At 41.0% G+C, this 18,748-nt stretch overlaps 1 protein-coding gene across 1 annotated transcript in view; it reads left to right on the top strand.

Moving 5' to 3' along the window:
- Positions 1 to 16,294, top strand: part of LOC146978552 (oxysterol-binding protein-related protein 10-like) — a 73,100-nt gene extending 56,806 nt beyond the window's left edge. Inside the window, exons 8-13 of the mRNA XM_085791291.1 lie at positions 8,033 to 8,182; positions 8,296 to 8,794; positions 13,242 to 13,428; positions 14,416 to 14,598; positions 14,693 to 14,846; positions 15,704 to 16,294. Coding sequence (XP_085647417.1) covers positions 8,033 to 8,182; positions 8,296 to 8,794; positions 13,242 to 13,428; positions 14,416 to 14,598; positions 14,693 to 14,846; positions 15,704 to 15,748 — 1,218 coding nt within the window. The 3' untranslated portion in view covers positions 15,749 to 16,294. The remainder of the gene's footprint in view (positions 1 to 8,032; positions 8,183 to 8,295; positions 8,795 to 13,241; positions 13,429 to 14,415; positions 14,599 to 14,692; positions 14,847 to 15,703) is intronic.
- Positions 16,295 to 18,748: the final 2,454 nt, after the last annotated feature.

Below are 18,748 nucleotides of genomic sequence, written 5' to 3' on the forward strand. Positions count from 1 at the left end.
TCTGCAGCCTCCATTTACTTTTCATTACAACTCCTCCTTGGCAGATATGAAACACAATTTCTTCTGGCTTTAATCGAAACCTTTTTTTAATTTGTGTAAACCAGAGGCGAGTAACGGGTCAATACAACATTCCTGACTCCTGCATTGATCAGTAACAGTAAACAAAAGTAATGACACTGTGAGTGTTAATGTTCAACCTGCTGCATCAACACTACAGTCTCATTTAACAGTGAACACACTGACTGTGAACACCATTACACAGAGGTGTAATGCAGCAGAAACAACCTAGTATCATGGGACGACTACTCTCAGTGCAGCTCGTTTGTCTTTTAAATAGTAATAATAGTTGTCTTGTGGAGACTGAAGCTCCTCGACAAAGACAACTTTGCTCAACTTTATATCAGAGAAAGAACAAGACGTTTCCATCACCTTACACAAAAATGATGAAGTTTAAATATGTTGTAAAGAAATCTAAAAGCACATCATTTGCTCAAGTTACAAACTATTTATCACTGGATTCAACTCAGTCATACTGTAGTGGACTATGTTACTGGCTCCAAACTAATTGCGACCAAGCTGCGTTCATGTGTTGAATCAGATTTAGCATTTGAATTTGAAAACAGCTTTCTAGTTTCTAACATGAACATTATTCAAAGAATCAAAAAGTGAAGTGACAACAAGCAAACACACCTTTGACCGTGAGAAACTGAGGCACGTTTCAGGGATGTTTTTGTGTGAGTTGGCATCGCTGTTATGCAGAAGGCTTTAAAGGGGACATATTATGGAAATATCACGTTTTGAAGGCTCTTTAACATATATTTGGTGTTTGTGTTGTCTTTCGGCCCCCAAAATGTGAGCATTGACAAAACAATCTGTAATGTGCAGCCTCCCTAGGTTGAAATCCACATGATTTTTCGAAGCTGTTCCCTCAGTTGGCTTCCAGTGATGTAACTAGGACTCGAATTTGCATAATACCACCCCTACCTGGGACCGGTAGAAGGGCCGGGGCAAGCAGTGGTTCATTTGCATTTAAAGGGACAGGCACTGAAACCAGCCGTTCTGAACAGGGCTGTTTTGAGTGGACGAAAAGAGCTGTGATGTTTGATCCTTTGGGTATTTTGACCAAAGCATGTCACATTATGTCTTTAAGACACCTGGGAACTATTTTAATTTGTGGAAAGGGGGCATAATATGTCTCCTTTAAGCATCAGTAATGTCATACTTGAGATGATTGAAGGGTTAATTTCTTAATTGATTAAGTGAGTTTAAGAAGTTGATTCTCAAAATGCAGGAGGTTTAACATCAGGACCTTCACACAGACAACCACACTGTCTACAGCTTTGGGCTCAGAGTCTCAAAATACATGTGGTTATGTTGTTTTACTGGTGAACTGCTGCACCTTTAACTTGAGCAAACCTCTGCATGACTCACCCTCAAGTGTAATAGTTTCTTTTATCTGTGTGTGTATGTATATCTGTGTGTTTGTGTGTGTGTGTGTGCCTCAGCAGTGTGATGCAGCGGCTGTATTTCACATCCTCTCATTAGATGCTGCACTGATGTAACTGCTCATTATAACTTATACATGAGGCAGTGAAACTCAACATCGCCGCCCCACTTGCCTCATGTTTTTTGAAGACGTGGGAGAGATTTGGGAGGTCTCTGACTCCGGCTCAGAGTTGATCCGCTGTCTCGTTCGTGACCGTTCAACTGACACTTTTCTGAGCCTGTGGTTTATTTGTGGCAGTTTTGTGACTCAGTGGTTCTTCTGGGCCGATTCCCTGCTCCCCCAGAGAAAAGACTGTCCTCACATCGTTGCTTCACACCTTTAATGGATTCACTGTTTGGTTTTTGCCTCAGCCTGGTAAAGAGAGATCTCAGTTTCAGCGTAATTTCACTGTAACTACTGTAAGTTTTAGTGCTTCTGTGGCAGAGGAGCCAAGACTAATTTGGATCTGCTGTTTTGCAGTACAGTCCATTTTAAAAGTGTTCTGTCTGAGTTGTAATTCTCTGCACAAGAATATCTTTTTAGACATTTATGTGCTAATTAGAGACTGAGCAGTAATGCAATTTTATCATTTAATCGCATTTAGCCTTTAAAGCTGCTAATCAAGGTCAGGTTGCTATAGATCTTATCAGTAAACACTATAAACCATCATATCCATCATTAAACTGACACATGCTCTGTGAAAAACCTTCGTCTTTGAGATGAATGCCAAATAGGACTCTACCCCAGAGGACATACCTGACATTTAACAGAGAAAGTGGAGACAGAATAAAACTGTTTGCTGCAGCTTCGGCTCTGAATCCATCAATTTATTCCAATAGGCCTATATAAATAAATATAAACTAACTGTTCAGGCAGAAAGTTCAGCGGACATGTTGATTGCTGTTGCTGCCTCCATGTACTGTACATGTATTTAAACAGTGTAGACCTACAGTTAAATGAGGATGAAATGAAACAAATGTGATGTTTCCCAACAGCAAGGACTACAATCTGATCTGCAACTTACAGAATGGCGTGAAAATGGGCACAAATGGACTTGATAGGTCGAGTTATTAGTTAACGATTAGTTGCTTCAAAGATAATTAATCATTTATTCGTATGCAGTAAAATCTGAGGATTTTCAGCTTGTTTCTGTTTCTCTTTCATTCGAGCAGAATTCCTCTGGGAAATTGGATTTGTCGCATCTTTCTGAACTTTCCCTCTTGTTGCAAGCTAAATAAAGTAAATCAATTTTACAGATAAAGTTGTGATCAAAACATTTGCTGCCATGGCGATCTCAACACATTTAATGCCATTCTGCGTGTTTACCACTAAGCTCATACACAGAGCTGCCGTTAAAACAATTAAACGGTTTTGATGTTGAATATTTTATCTTTTCACAGTCGAACTGTGAAAAATTATTGAAATACAAATTAGGTTTACAATCTAATTAATAGTGATTCTGAATGAACTCTCGTTGACATGCACCAATGAGTCACAACATTAAAACGAGCTGTATTGCTGTATCATATGTAGTCTATGTTGGTATGATAGCTACTGACTCCCTCAGTTTCATTTTAGATTTCAGCTTCTAAATGTAATAATGTAATATAATGCTACTGCTCCATATCCACAATGATAAACAGAACAGGGCAATACTTGACGTTCATGTTTACAGTCTGAGGAATCAGGAAATGCCAAACAAATTAAAAAGATCTACTGGCAGGATACAAAACCAATCAGTTAACACACTAATGTTTAACTGTGGATCAATAGGCTCATCTATTCAGACACACTCTATGACTCTTAGCACATCTAATCATTGGATGTCTAAGTGCAGCATTAATGTTCATGTAAATAGTTTGTGAATTATTTACTGACACTCTATGATGTTATGAACCACAGACATTTAAACAACTCACTGATTTATAAATGATGAATCCATCATCTATTGATCTTATAAATTACATACTAATACAAGTATCAGTGTAAGGAGAATACCTTACAAATTATGAATTAAGTATAACACTTAACTGATGCTTAATAGGGTGTAGTTATTATCAACAAAAAGCTTTCCTCTCCTCAGGCTACCATCATCTTTTTTTCCTCTTCTCTCGACTGTACATGTTGTAGCAGAAGGAGGAGAAATCCACTTTACTCTAACGTACACACTTCAAAGATGGAGCTAGAAAGAGGACACATCTGTCAGGGAAAAGATTCAATAGCGAAAGATTTCAGGAGATGAGTCTCATCCCCCCTCCAGTCCTCAGCTGGTGCTTGGACAAAGACATGAGTGAAGATGGATGTGATGATGATGACAGGGGATGAAGGAGGCGAAGGAGGACGAGCCCTCCAAGTTTATCCTGTTCAAATCGACACGGAAAAGGACTCTTTGAAGTGGGAGCAGAGTCAGACGCCTGATCTGAGTCTCCTGCAGCCACCCACACTGTCCCATGATGCTCCGCTGGAGTGAAGAAGAGATACAGAGAGAGAGAGAGTTGGATGGAAAAAGAAGAAGAAAGTTAAGGGGGAAAAAAAGCGAACACGGAGGGAGGGGAGTGAGAAGACAGTTAAGGAGAAAAGATGACGATGAAACAGAATAGCGGATGGCGTGTATGATGAGACGAGGGAGGAGAGGGTGAATGAAAGAAACAATGACGGAGATGACAGCGCGAGGGCGGAGGACGAGAGGAGAAGAATGAATCAAACACAAGAGTGGAGTCAATTAAAAGAGAGAGACTGTCAGGGATGAACAGATCTGGAGGTGAAAGAAAAGTCTGAGCTACAAGAGGGAGGGATGACAGAAAAAAAGAAAGAAAAAAAAAAAGCTGAGTGTGTTGCCCATTTGTTCCTGAAAAAGAGTCGACTGCTGCTGGTTTTTTGCAGAACTGCCATAAGCAAGCTGAGATAAGCACCCGGGATAACAAAATGGAGGAGGAAGGGTGGAGGTGTAGATGGAGAGATTAAGGCAGGAGGACAGGATGGGAGGTAGTAATGAGGAAGGGGGAGGAGGAGGTAAAAAAAAAAAAAAAGAGAGATGTAGGGAAACACAGCAAAGGGATGATGGGAGGATGTGGTGGAGGGCTACGTCACTGGGACTTTCCCTGAGCTCCTTTTTTTCCCCTCCTCCCTGTTTTTCAGAGTGGGTGGTGGGCAGAGAGGAGAAAGTCACGCACAGCCGCTCACCACCTCAGCTCACACTCTGTCTCTCTAACAAGACCCAGGACTCCTGTAAGAAGAAGGCTGCTCACCCGCTCCGTAAATTCAGATAAGGAGGAGGAGTGTTTGTTGTTGCTTTTTCTTTTTTTTTTTTTTTTAGTTTTTTTTAAATCTGTGATGCCTATCGGAGCCTTAAACTCTGCCGAAGACATTGATTTTGACAGATTCTCCGCTGAGAGTACACCTCTTTAATTGGATTTCACATTGACTCTGGGCCTGAGCTGTGGTTGTTGCTGTTGTGTGGAGCAAGAAGCTGCAACTTCCCTCCTTGTGCTGGGTTTTCTTTTCTTTATTTCATTTTTTTTTTTTACTGCTGCTGCTGTTCACCTGAGGCCACTCCACTTCTCACCCTCTTTGTGGAGATGAGATCCAGTTTCATGCAGGTCAAGTCTGTAGCTACACAGCAATGCAGCGTGAGTGTTTACAAGCTGGTGTTTGTGTTTGTGTGCATGCGTCCTGTAGCCTACAAGGTCTTTAATATTTGTTGTGGATATGGACAGGAATAGTGAATAGTGTACTCGCAGCCTATGCTGGTTGTGCTTCAGCGATGAACATCACTGGTCTGAAATGGTTGAGCGTAGTTTTCATCCAACACCGGAGCTTTTTGTTGACTTCATATATTATAGAAGAATCCAGGCTGCAGAGCTCGTTCTGCTGGGAAACAAGCGCTCTGTGAAAGCTGCTGAAGCGGTTTTTGCAGTGGAGAACGGTGAAACATCAAACAACTCTACCTGCTCATTGATAAGACGTTCGACTGTACTGAATATATAACTTTTAATAAGCAACCAGTTATAGAGGGATAAGAAGAGGGATGAGGTATTCTGATGCTAATGGTTTACTAATATTTACTAGATTATTCATAAGGTGATAATAAAAACCTAATTTTAAGTTGTCACCTGGTTGGTCTTAATTCTCTCCATTTAGAAAAAATGTTGACATAAATGTTGTGGAATATATAAGGTGGAGAGTATATTTACTCAAGTATTGAGATGTGATAATTCTTTTAATATTTTTTTTGTTTTGTTTTTACATTCTATTGGTATTTTTTTTACTTACTTAGTAAAATATCTTATTTTCTCACCTCTGTATTGTATTGTACTGGTCAAGTCCACGGTTGTAAATGTCAGTAAGTTGTTCATGATAAATAACTTTTGGTGTGTAAATCAAAACATATAAAGGAATTTAGCTAGCTATTAAGATACTGTAACATAACCATCACCTACTGTAACACCTGACAGCTGTTTTCTGTGGAATGGATGTTACTACTTTTGTAAGGAGTCCTTTAAGGAAAAAACTCAAACAAACAAAGATGAAGTTATGTTTGTTGACTCAAATTTTACATTTTCATATTTGTGTCTTTTCTTACAGCAATGAGTCTTTGAAATGAAAACCTAGTGCTAGCAACATTTACTAGCCTCCTGTGCTAGTCTCTCTCAGGCAAGAGAGTTGTTAGTAAAAAGTTATGACAGCAGAGAAATTGCACATGGGATCAAGATGTTTTGAGACACATTGCTGTAGATTACAGCAGCTTAATGTCAAAATAAAAGGTCTCATGTTGTATTGATGAAGAGGAGGATTGGAGAGAAATACTCTGAAACCTTTTTTGTTTCATACACTCTTCTCCTGCTCCTCACACTTTGAAGTCATAAATCTGAACACTCTCTGTGCTTCTTTATTATTCAGGGCACATTATTTTCCTCTTTTGGACGTGTTAAACTGCATTAAAAAGTCTTAGCTAACGACAGCCACCAATATATCCACTCGAGTGTTTTCCGCAGAGATGCACTGACCCCTTCAGCATTAATTTCCTGTTGCTGTCGAGAGCCTCTTTAATTAGTTAGAAGCGCAGGAATCATAACAGACCTCCCCGTGCCTCCTTCTCTTTTCCTTTTCACTTCTATATATATCACTCTGCTCCGAGAACCAACCAAGCTCCAGGGACTTCTGTACGAGTGTGTTCAAGCATGTTCTCTTGTGAGTGAGTGAGTGTGTGCGCGCGCACGGTCGTGTCTTTTGTGCACAAGGTGTACTCGCTGTGTGTGCGTGTGGATGTGTGGAGCTTTTGGCATGCATGCATGGAATGAAATATTCAGGTGACAGGCAGGCACTCTGGTCCTGGAAATGTCTTTCTCTTCAGCGTTTCTCCCCCTCTCTGCAGGGCCACCATGAGCAGTTACGCTGCCAGCAGTTTCATCTCAGAGTTTTTCCCCCAGTATTTCCTTTTTACTTCTTTTTTTCTTTGCAGTTTCGTTAAAATAACCTGTGTACAAGTTGAAAAATGAACTCATGTATGCATCTGATTGTTATAGCACAGAGCCACAGATAGAAATGGAGGATAAAGAGCAGTGGGGCGGATGGGAGGTACAGAGAGTTGTTGTTGCCCACGGGCTCAAGAGCACTCTGCATTATACATCAGCTTCTTTCTTGTTTTTTTTCCCTTCTTCTTCTTCTTCCTTACTGCCCCAAGTAACTGCAAGAGATATCAAAGGCATCAGCTTTTCTTTAACCTCCACTGGATCCATTTCCAGTTGAATGCTGGAACATAAATGAAGGACAGACAACTTGTGTGTGCTTTGACCAGTGCAGGCATTGTGCGCATCAATGCTGAAGGCTCCAGGAAGCAAAACACAGGCCACACAAAAGAAATGTGGCATCCTTATTGTCACATGAAACGGTGAAAGTGGCTGGAGAGGCCGGATGACATGGCTGAATGGAGTATGAATGGGCTCCTGTGAAAAGTAAATGAGGTTGTGTCCTCTTGGTATTTATAGGCTGCCTCCCCAACAGCTCTTTCACTGGCCTCTAAATGAGATGAGTGACCTTATCGTCGGTATTGACAGGTGGATGTTGGCGGAGGAAAATGACGTCATCTTCCTCCTTCTGGCCTTTCTGGTGACAGGTGTCACATGGGAGCGCTTTGTACCTGTGAATGTGTGGAGCCGTCCAGATAAAATTGAAATATTTTTAGCAGTTGTGTTAATCATTCGCACGTCACAGGTAGAAACCTAAAGGCGTAAAAAAAGAAAAGAAAAAAAGAATCCACTATTTCAAATACGAATGATTTAAAACATATCAGAAAAAAATGTGATATAAAAAGAAAAAAGTATGATATAAAATGTGATATAAAAAGAAAAAAGTATGATATAAAGAGGTTATATTGATCTCATATTTAGTTTGTTTTGGCTCTGAAGCTTGTATCCATTTATAGGCCACAAATAAAAAAATGTATCTTCAATACGCTCTGAAACCATGAAGCTCTTTTCAACCTTTTTATTTATATTGACAAATGAAAATCCATTAAATGTGCTGTTGTCTTCTTGTTTTTGACAGCACCACCCAGGGCTAGAGGACATCAGCCCCACTGAAGAGGTGACAGACACGGAGGACAATGAAGAGGAGGACCTGGGCGTCCTGGACGACCAGCGGAGCATCATCCTCCACCTGCTGTCCCAGCTCAAACTGGGCATGGACCTCACACGGGTGAGCAGACAAAAAGAGATCATATAAGAAAACTAAAGTTTGAATGGTAGGAATGTATTGTTCTGGATGTGTAATAATATCTTTTTTTCCTCTTGACATTTTGGATTTCCTAGGTGGTGTTGCCGACCTTTATTTTGGAAAAGCGATCACTGCTGGAGATGTACGCCAACTTCATGGCCCACCCTGATATGTTCCTGTCCATCACAGCCGGGGCCACGGCCGAGGACCGGATAGTCCGCTTTGTGGAGTACTACCTGACCGCCTTTCACGAGGGGCGGAAGGGCGCGGTGGCCAAGAAGCCCTACAACCCCGTGCTGGGGGAGACCTTCCACTGTTCCTGGGAAGTGCCTCGGGACAAAGTCAAACCCCTGGTTAGATCTAACCAGGCGTCGAGCTGGGAGCCGAGCAGGGGCCCCAACAACACGCCGCTGGGTGACGATTCACCGGGGGAATGCTACAGAGTTCGATTTGTGGCCGAGCAGGTCTCCCATCATCCACCGGTGTCAGGGTTTTACTGCGAGTGCCGGGAGAGGAGGATGTGCGTCAACGCTCATGTATGGACCAAGAGCAAGTTCATGGGCATGTCTATAGGAGTGTCTATGGTGGGAGAAGGTGAGTCAGAGCACAACATGACACATGACATACTGGAGATGTGACAAGAGAGGAAAACGATCTCACATAAAGCAGGAACAAAACCAAATACAGAGCAATACTACTAAGATTTTCAGTAAAAGTACAAAATCATCATAAAGATAAGCTACTTGGGGGCGGTGCGTGGTGCAGTGGTTAAGGCGGCCGCCCCATGTAGAGGCTACAGTCCTCAACACAGGCGTCCCCGGTTCAAATATCAATAGCAGACCTTTCCTGCATGCCATTCCCCCTCTCTCTGCCTCCCCCTTTCCTGTCTCTACTATGTGCTATCAAATAAAAAGGCAAAAACGCCAAAAAAAAAAAAAAAAAAAAAAAAGATAAGCTACTTGAAATGATAAAAGAAGAAATACCGACAGTAAAGACTGTACATTGATGGATTATTGTAACTAAGGCATTCACATATTGACTTAATAGCTGATAGAGGTGGAGCTAATATGAATACTTTATATTCTGTTGGGTAATTTTATTGTTAAACTGCATCATATTTTAATGAAGTAACCAGAAACAGCAGCTGCCACATGAATGTAGATGTACAAGGTAAAATACTTGCCTCTGAAATGCAGTAGTGTAAAAAATATGAATATTTTACAGTTTGGAGTTTGTCTGCATGTTGTCCAAGTGTATTTAAACAGTTTTAACCCAACTCCACTGGGACAATAGGCAAAAACATTGTTAAACACTTTAAAATTAAGAACAGAGACATTTAAGAGTAAGATAGCCCCACAGTAAAAACTAATTAGGAGACGTTCATTTAGGTTTTTCATGTAGTTCAGTAAATACCCCATTAAATTCCTTTTTTTGAGACTGAGGCGACCACAGTTGAATGTATCAGTTCATATTTTCCGGTGCTTGGCACATGTTACTGTGATTTTTCTCCTTTAATTTAGTAGTTTTTGAGCAGCAATATGGATGAATTTTTAAACTGCCATATGTTGCCTTATAAACACAGCAATATCAGATTCTATTACGACACATTGCCACATTTTATTTATTTAACCTTTATTATACAGGGTAGATTGGCTGGCAAGAACACACAGATGCATAATTAAAAGTCAGATCAGATAGCATACAGTGTGCAGGCTCAGTGAAAGCAGTCAGAGCGCTGTATAAATGCTGTTCAACTTAATGTCACTCACGTGTGGCTGTTTCTGTAATCAGATTATTGTAAATGTAGGCTGTTGTCCAAATGGTAAATGAAAAGGTCACAACAACTGAAGAAAGTCACACGCCGACTCTGACCTGTGTAGGGATATTTTTTGGTTCCAAATTTGATTTAATAATCAATAATTAACTTAATAATGATAACCTTATATATATCATCTCATATATCACCTTTAGAAACAACATACTGTACTGTATAAGAGACAAGTCACAAATAAGTGCCATAAAAGCATAGGAGATGGACCGCCCAGGCAATACAGCGACACAGGCAGTATGAGAACCCAGCAACAAATTGAGACCAGGAGGAGTCAAATTGAAATGCAGGATGCAGTTAATTAGATAAGATAAATAAAAGGAGGGTATACATGATAAAAGGAGATAAGATGAGATACCATAAGATAAGAAAAGATGGGATAAAAAAGTTAAAGAAGACATAAAAGTGAAACTAAGAGCATCTGAGTAAAACTGTGGGTGGCAGTGAATCTAAAAGTAGAATGGGGGACTAAACCAATTAAAAGAGTAAGGATACATTAAGACAGGGAAGAAAAATGATAGAAAACTAATGGAAAACAATAAGAAGATGATGAAAAGAAGAGGATGACATCACATCAGCACACAGCAAGTCTGTTTTAACTGGGTTTTAAGAAGCGATTTAAAAGAGACCTGAATCAGTTTTAACAAAAAGCATAAAAAGATGGAAACATCGGCCCTGAACTAGAGCTCACCTGTTGTAGCATGCAGTCAGTAGTTGGACTTGTTGGAGGGCAGGTTGTTATTGTGTCAGCCGGACATCAGGAGGAACAAAGTCTCTCTGAAAATAGCGTTTTGCTTGTCTGGACAATGTCTAGTTTTAAGCAGCTGTGACACTGTGACACTGTCCCGTCCTGTATGAAAGACTATGAGACCTCTCCCATGGCAATCAATAACCCAGTCCTCTGTGTCAGCACCATCAGGCCTCGTACCGTAGAGCGGTTTGGGACGAGTCACCCTGAGCAGAGGGACAGGAAGTCCTTGAGCCCGGGCCGACCGCTGGATACATGAAGCGATTCAGTGAGACAGTCTCTAGTCTGTACCTGAGCCCACCTGTCGGCAGGTTGTGACTCAGCAGTTAATCATCATGTGCACTGAGTTGATGCTGCAGCCAAGAACACACTCACCTTCACCCCAGGAAGTATTGATTGCTGTGATTTTTTATTTTTTTTTCTGCAATGGCTGTTTCACTGATAGCAGTTGGTATTGTATTTTTATGAGCAGCTCAAATGTGACTGGCAGTGATTCAGCAGCTTGGAAGGAACAAAGCTACACCAGCTGAAGCATCCAGATAGTTCTTTATTTACCTGACCACCTGCTTTTGATTTGTAAATGATAATGTAAGTGATAGGGATGGACCGATTATTGGCATTTCCAATAGTATCAGCTGATACTCAGCATTTTTGTCCGATAATTGGTATCGGCCATTCTTTTCACCAATAACCGATAAAATAAGTCATTTGGCTCTGATGCAGCCGCCTCTCTGCCTGAAGTCACCACTGAACAAAGATTTGTGTTGGAGTTTAAGGTCTTTTTATCACAGATTTTCACAGTGTACAACTAATCAGTATACAGTACACACCCTGAAGAAGGTTTCTGCCGAAACGCGTGGGCTGTAACCCACTCAAATGTTTTTATTCGATACAGCCATTGTATAAATAAAGGCTTTTTATACTATTGAAGAAGAGTGCCTTGAATTTTCCTTTTTTGAACAGTATACTGTATTCAGTCTAATCAGTCTAATCCCAGGTGTGTTATTCTAAATTTTGACACCAAAGTTTTCATTTTTATTGCAGATGTTGGTTCTAAATATCGGTTATCAGTTTCCTTGATTACTAATAATGGGTATCGGCCCTGAAAAAAATCATATTGGTCGATCCCTAGTAAGTGAACGGTCGCTTTTGGTTGCTGATGTTGGTTTGGTAAAAGTTTAGACTCTCCACTTTCCTCGGCTTTTCTGTATTTTACAGTATGATAACAGAATATAACACGAGAGGAGGTGATGTTTTACTAGACATCACCCCACAACAGTTCCACCAGCGCCAAGTCTAAATATTTCTTCCATCAATGGTTGTCTGTGTTTTGGCTCTAAGGCTTGAACAACCGTTGACTTTGTGTGTGCCACATCCTGCAGGGCTCTTCAGTACTGATTGGTTATCCTGGTGCTCTATTCACATGCCGACAAACTGAAACCTATTCAGTATCATGTAATGTAACGACTCCAGGCTGTTGTTCCGTGACTCTGAATAGTTTCATATCTTCGTCTTGCAATAAGACCAGAGCGGCACCGCATGGATGTTCAGACCCTGCAGACATTCAGCAGTGAAACCTAGCTGCACAAGTCGTCTTTTGTGAACATGTGATGTGTATGAACAGAAAACTATTAATGGTCTGGACATGTGAGAAGCAGAGAACAAGGGAAGAATTCGTTTTTTTTTATGACTCAATACATCCACTCATGCACTGAATGAATGGCTTGCGAAGAGTTGTACTCACTGAGAGTGTAACAGCCTCTATCACGGGCCCCCTGCACCTAAGAGATCCGAGTGTAATCTCCATAGAGCAGATAAGAACTGGTGTATCTACAGAATAATATAATATTCCTCACATTGGGTATGTGATACTGAGTGTTTTATTGTGCGTAATGGAAAACAATTACTGCTGCTTCCAGTCGGGTTAAACGATATCTTGAACTGCCTACACACCCAGGACATGCACCTAATTTTGTTTAGTCACAGAAGTCGGATTGAAAGCTGCTGCTGTTTTTGTGAGCACTACAGGGACTGTCGACAAAAAAAATCACATTAACGGCATCAGAGAGTGCTGTGAAAGGCGTAGCGTAGTCATTACGTTTAATTTAATGTGTATAGGATATTCAGTGTCAGTTTACCTATTGCTCGTGTCTCGGCACTGCCTGCTGTGTTTTACAAGTGCATAATGATAAAGCAGTGGCAGGAACATAACATCTACATACCAGGCCCTGAAATTAAATTAGTGCAACATCTGATTACGTGTTTGCACAAAGAGGAGCAGTGTGCAGGGGAAATCATCTGGCTCCACATAACAACATGTGGGACGAGACAAGGCTCTGCAACATCAGACCTGATTTGAACTATAGAGAAAACAGCATAATCTCCTCCAAAGTGTGAACTGGTGGTATCTGTGTCATAACTTGAAACCCATTTCTCTCTCTCTCTCTCTCTCTCTCTCCTCTCAGGAGTCCTTTGTCTCCTGGAGCACGACGAGGAGTACGTCTTCACGCTGCCCTGTGCGTACGCCCGCTCCATCCTCACCGTGCCCTGGGTGGAGCTCGGGGGGAAAGTCTCCATCAACTGCGTCAAGAGCGGCTACTCGGCCACCGTCACCTTCCACACCAAGCCTTTCTACGGGGGGAAGGTGCACAGGTGAGCGCCAGCGACTGGTTCTTCTGCTTCTTCTTTCGCTTCAGTCACAAACACCGAGTGCTGAGACGATCCTGTACTGACAGCGGCTTCACGCTTCGCTGTGTGATGAGACTAATTACTGAGGCTGCCATTGGCCACTTAAAACACTGCGTATTAGGCAGATTATGTCAACTGCTACTGATGAAATGAAGCTGAATTGTATTTTCATATTTAAAAAGGGGAGGGGTGGTATCTGACAGTAATATCCTCAGCGATATCAGCATAGAAAGCTGAAAATCACAGGACATGTCTGTTCTGATGATACAAGTCAGCAGTGTAAAACTCAAGCATGTGGAAGCAATGTTATCTGCTAATATTAAAATAAAAAACTAACCTCAAACTCATTGAGATTGAGTGTGACTAGTAAAGACAATTATCACAGTCAGCTACATCTCATTGAGTCAATAATGTAAAAAGTTTTAGTGTGACTGAAGAAGAGCAGCTGCTTCTTGAGATTTCCCCTGAAGTGACTTCCTTGTGTGCTGTAAATCAATTCAGCTGATTTCATAATGAATTAGGCCGAATGTGGCACAGTTTAAATGTGATTTCTACTTCTGCTTCACTTCTCAGTGATTAAATTATCACTCAAAGTCTGTAATGTAGCATGAAAAAGTACGGTGGCCCTGAGGGTTCAGCTCATTGCAACTTAAGAAAACCCACGCAAAGATACGAATGTGCTACAAATTCAAAATATAACTTGACAACACATAGGCTGCAAAAACAGAACAGAACAGTTCCTGGGGACACAAAAAGTGACCAGTGACTTGTTACCAGTATATATTAAGTATAGTATTGGCAATAATATCTGAATTATGTGATATTTAAGTTATGATAAACCAAACAAACTCCCCTTATTTCCAAACTTCTAAAGTCAAGAAGTATTCTTGACTTTTTGCAGTGTGTAGGTTGTGGACAGTTTTCTAACAACAGTCTCTGTTTTGCTGACAGGGTGACGGCAGAGGTCAAACACAACCCCACCAACACCATCGTGTGCAAAGCGCAGGGCGAGTGGAACGGCACTCTGGAGTTCACCTACAGCAGCGGGGAAACCAAAGTGATCGACACGGCCAAACTCCCAGTCACCAGGAAGAAGCTGCGGCCGGTGGAGCGACAGGGCCGGACCGAGTCCAGGTGGAAAACTCACCATCACTGGTCGTGGCTGGTCCCAGAGCAGTTTGATCTGTTAATTTACTGTCTGTGTACTGTGTCTTATCTGTGCTCGTAGGCGGTTATGGCAACATGTCACCAAGTCGCTGAAGGAAGGAAACATCGACGAGGCCACGGAGCACAAACACAGACTGGAGGAGCGACAGAGAGGGGAGGAGAGGCAGAGGGCAGCTGATAACAAACCCTGGACTCCAAAATACTTCACTAAAGAGGTACAGAGCAAGGAGATAAGCTCCAATGAGCAGCACTTACAGCTGCGATACGAGCTGCAGCGTCATTTAGGCAATCACAGATCATCTCGTTGGCGGCGACAAATCCTCCTGTGGTGATCCACGGACGTCGCTGTGAACACCTTCTTCAGCTGAAAGTCTGGATCATCCAGAGCAGCCAAAGCCTCTTTTAACCTCACGAGCTAAACAAGGAGCTTTAAGTCCCCTTAGCACATTCCTGGTTAACTTTGTGAAGCAGACAACATAACTTGAGTCACATGTCCGGTTTTCTACTTCATTATGATCCCAGTGGGACTGTTTTTTTTTCTTCTTGGCACCATGAAAAATGACTGAGAAACTAAACTTAGTTCCTGTGTCGCTGGAAAAGTTTCTGAGGGTCAAAAAAGTAATTTTTCCAACTCATGAACGTCAAAAACAAAATTATTATTATATTTTACCTCTTTTTAGTGCTGTCAGTCGATTAAAATATTGCACAAGTGTCCATAGTTAATCACTACAAATGGAAAATTAACTTCACATTTTTTATTTTTTTCTAAATGGTCCTTAAAAGGATAATGTTTTCAGGTGTTGAATAATGGGCAAATATATTTAGTTTATGCACATGTAACTATTATAGTAGAGTAGGTTTCTGAAGTTATGCAACTGCACGTGTTTTCAAATTTTCACACTTCAACTTTTTCCACAACATTTTGACTTTATTCAAAATGTGCATAATGAAAAAAATGATTCCTCCTCTCATTTTTTTTCATGAGTGGCCTTAACACTCTTCCATACTATTAAGTGTCTTTGTGACCCATTGAAGGTCTTACATAAATCGAATGTGTTATTATCTCGTGCAGGGAGAAGGTTGGATCTACAACAGCCCGCTGTGGAAGTCGACCTGACAGCAGAGCAACGAGCTCTTCTCAGTGGACAACAACCGAGATCCTGCCTCCACGCGCTGAGGTCGGAGGTCGAGCGGAGGCACCGGCGTCTCACACAAGAACCTCTGGACTCAGCTCACAGACTCTCAGAGCAACAACATTAGAGACACAAACAGGAAACACGCAAGGTGCCAAAGGGATCTCCACTGTTTAACCAAGAAGGGGCTTGGAGCTCTTGGGACAGGAGTACAGTTTTATATACAGTTCATAGTATTACTATTCAAAGTAGAGTATTTCTATTTTTCACCTTGCCAAGGCCTTTTTTGCACATGCACAGTAACAACGTTTGCCACTGGTGTTTTACTTTATCTTTTTTTTAAAGGACCAATCTGTTTTCTCAGACATGTCAGTGTTTGGTTCAGAGCTTTTAGTTTGTCATGCTGCGTTCGAGTGAGTCGATGGAAGTTTCCCCCTGTCACACATGAAACTGTAGTTGTAAATGAGTTGTTTATATAAAAGCACTTTTACCATAGAAATAAATTTACTATTTTATATCTGTGGCTTTTACCAATCAGGGTGGTCTCTAAGAGCTTTATGGGAAACCCGAAAACCTAAGCAGATCGAAATCCAGAGGTAAAATCTACTGCGTTAGACGACGTGTTAGTTTATATTATTATACAGTAGATCACAGCGTGCTACTAGGAGGTAAAGGTCCTGATTGTTTTGTCTGCACTACGAATGTATCTGGACACATTTTAATAGTGAGCGTGCGACAGTACGTCCCCCATCTTTTTTGTCATGTTGTTCCTTTTTACAGTGTAACACCACCCACCGGGCGAGACGCCTCCGCTTTCCATTACTACCTCTCTCATTCAGCTGTTGCAGCCATTAGCCGGCGTTTTCCTCCTCTGAGGAAAAAAAAAAAACGCTGGTTTTGTTTGTGGCAAAAACGTTCAGGGGCGTCTTCTAATCTTTTCTGTATCGGTGTCCTCACAGTGGCACTTGTGTAATAATTAGTGCACCCCTTTCCCTCCCCCCACCCCCCACCGCCACCCCCCCTCGAGTTACTACGTGTCCTCGGGTCGCCCGTGCTGATGAATATGGATGAGTGGCGTTCTCACATCTGGGGGCTGCTGGGATTTTTCCTCTCCTTGTAGAGATGAGAGGATTATCTACCAGAGCAACAAATCTTAGGGAACGAGCCTGTTGGACAGAAAAGGAAACACAGCGGGTCAAACAGCTGTAGTGCTCACACACTTGATAAATTATGCTGCCAGTTTCCAGATTGAATGATTTTCCTAAAACAAACAAAAACAATAAAGACCAGAGATTAAATGAGAAAAGTTTTTTCCACCTCATGTTCTTCACTGAGTTTATTTTTATGGCCTTTTTCTTTTTTGTCATAAAAGAAGATTCACTATAACTCCTCACTGCGTCACCTCCAGATGAACTTTCTGATGTCTGATGTCTTCTTTTAGCCAGGTGAATGAACCAGATGATGCCAGTTTGTAGCCTAAGCCATGACGGTACATAACATATTATATTACAGTACAGTTACAGTTCACATTAAACTGCTGAGGAAACCTGTCACCTCCTTCCATTCCTGTTTCATGACACTCGCCTTACATGAAACTAACGGCTCTCGACATCCAGACTCACCTGAGTGAACAGTGACTGTGGATGAATGAAGAACTGAACATTAATAAAGACCTTGTATCTCTTTTTTTAAACTGTGTCCTGTCGTTATGAATGTACAGCTGTTACACAACGTCCTGCAGTCGGCATCAACATGGGCTCAACTGCAGCCGGACAATGAACAGTGAAATTTTAATCCTGCTAATGAGAGCATGACAAACAAACGAATCACATGCACATGTTTAGGTGCAATTTAAGTACATGTTGGTATGTTAATGAGGTAGCAGAAACATCCCATACGTAACAGTTGACACATGCTGTAGCAGATTAACCAGGATTAAAAGTTTTTTTTAAAAAGTGCATTTTCCTAAGTATTATACACAAATGTATGTTATTTGTACTCTGAAAGTATTTGTATTTTAACTGTTCAGATCAAGATTTGATATGTAAACCTATCAGTTTAGAAAATATGGTGTAAATAATCTAAACAAAAAAATGAAGTCTTTATCAGAGTGTGGACCAAGGTCAATTTAAAACCTTTATAACATCACATTTGATTGCATAACATAAAAACCATAAAATGAGAGAGAGCACATGGTAGAGGGACAGAAATGATCTGAAATCCTGCAACTATTTGCCAATTAATCCATCAAAAGGAGACAATTCTGGTAATCAATGCATCCACTGGTCAAGACGAGACGTAAAAAAAATTAAAACATATGGATATAAAATTTTAGATTTGACCTTTTAAGGCCTTTTTTTGAGGAAAGTGTTGTGCAGACCAGCAGATACAGTATAGTGCTGATGCTGACTTTAACATTCACCCATGTTTTATTCAGGGTTGCCAAGGCGGTGTGTGGTTTGCTGGACATCCAAGTAGCTGCAGCCCTTCACAATAAAGTGCTGTGATGTAGCTCCACTGGGTTAAAACACCTTCATGTACATGTGCATCTAAAAAAATTTTAATATCATGGAAAAGATTTTTTTTTGCTATATTAAGTGAAACTTTTAATGTTATAGATTTATCATACATTGAGTGAAATAGTTCAATCATGTTTTGGTTTTGACTTATTTATTCTCTCAGAGCCCAAAAATCTTTTATCTTAGAATATTTGCTAAGATCAATCAAAACAATACAGATGCCGAAAATACAGCTCTGAACTGGTATTTATATTGATGATTCAACCAGAGTAGAAATTAAATACTCTAATATTTTGGGATACAAAACGGCTGTAATCATCAGACATGAAATAGAGGAGGCTTGAAATATTTCACTCTGGTCTATTGAATCTAGAACAAATGAAACTATTAAAAGTCGAGCCAGACAGACACATATTAACCCACACACCCTATACCAGCCCGTTCTTCTGTACTGTTGCAGAGGCA

The sequence above is a fragment of the Trachurus japonicus genome, chromosome 11, assembly GCF_045865225.1.
Source record: "Trachurus japonicus isolate A0001 chromosome 11, Traja_1.0".
NCBI classification, from domain to species: domain Eukaryota; kingdom Metazoa; phylum Chordata; class Actinopteri; order Carangiformes; family Carangidae; genus Trachurus; species Trachurus japonicus.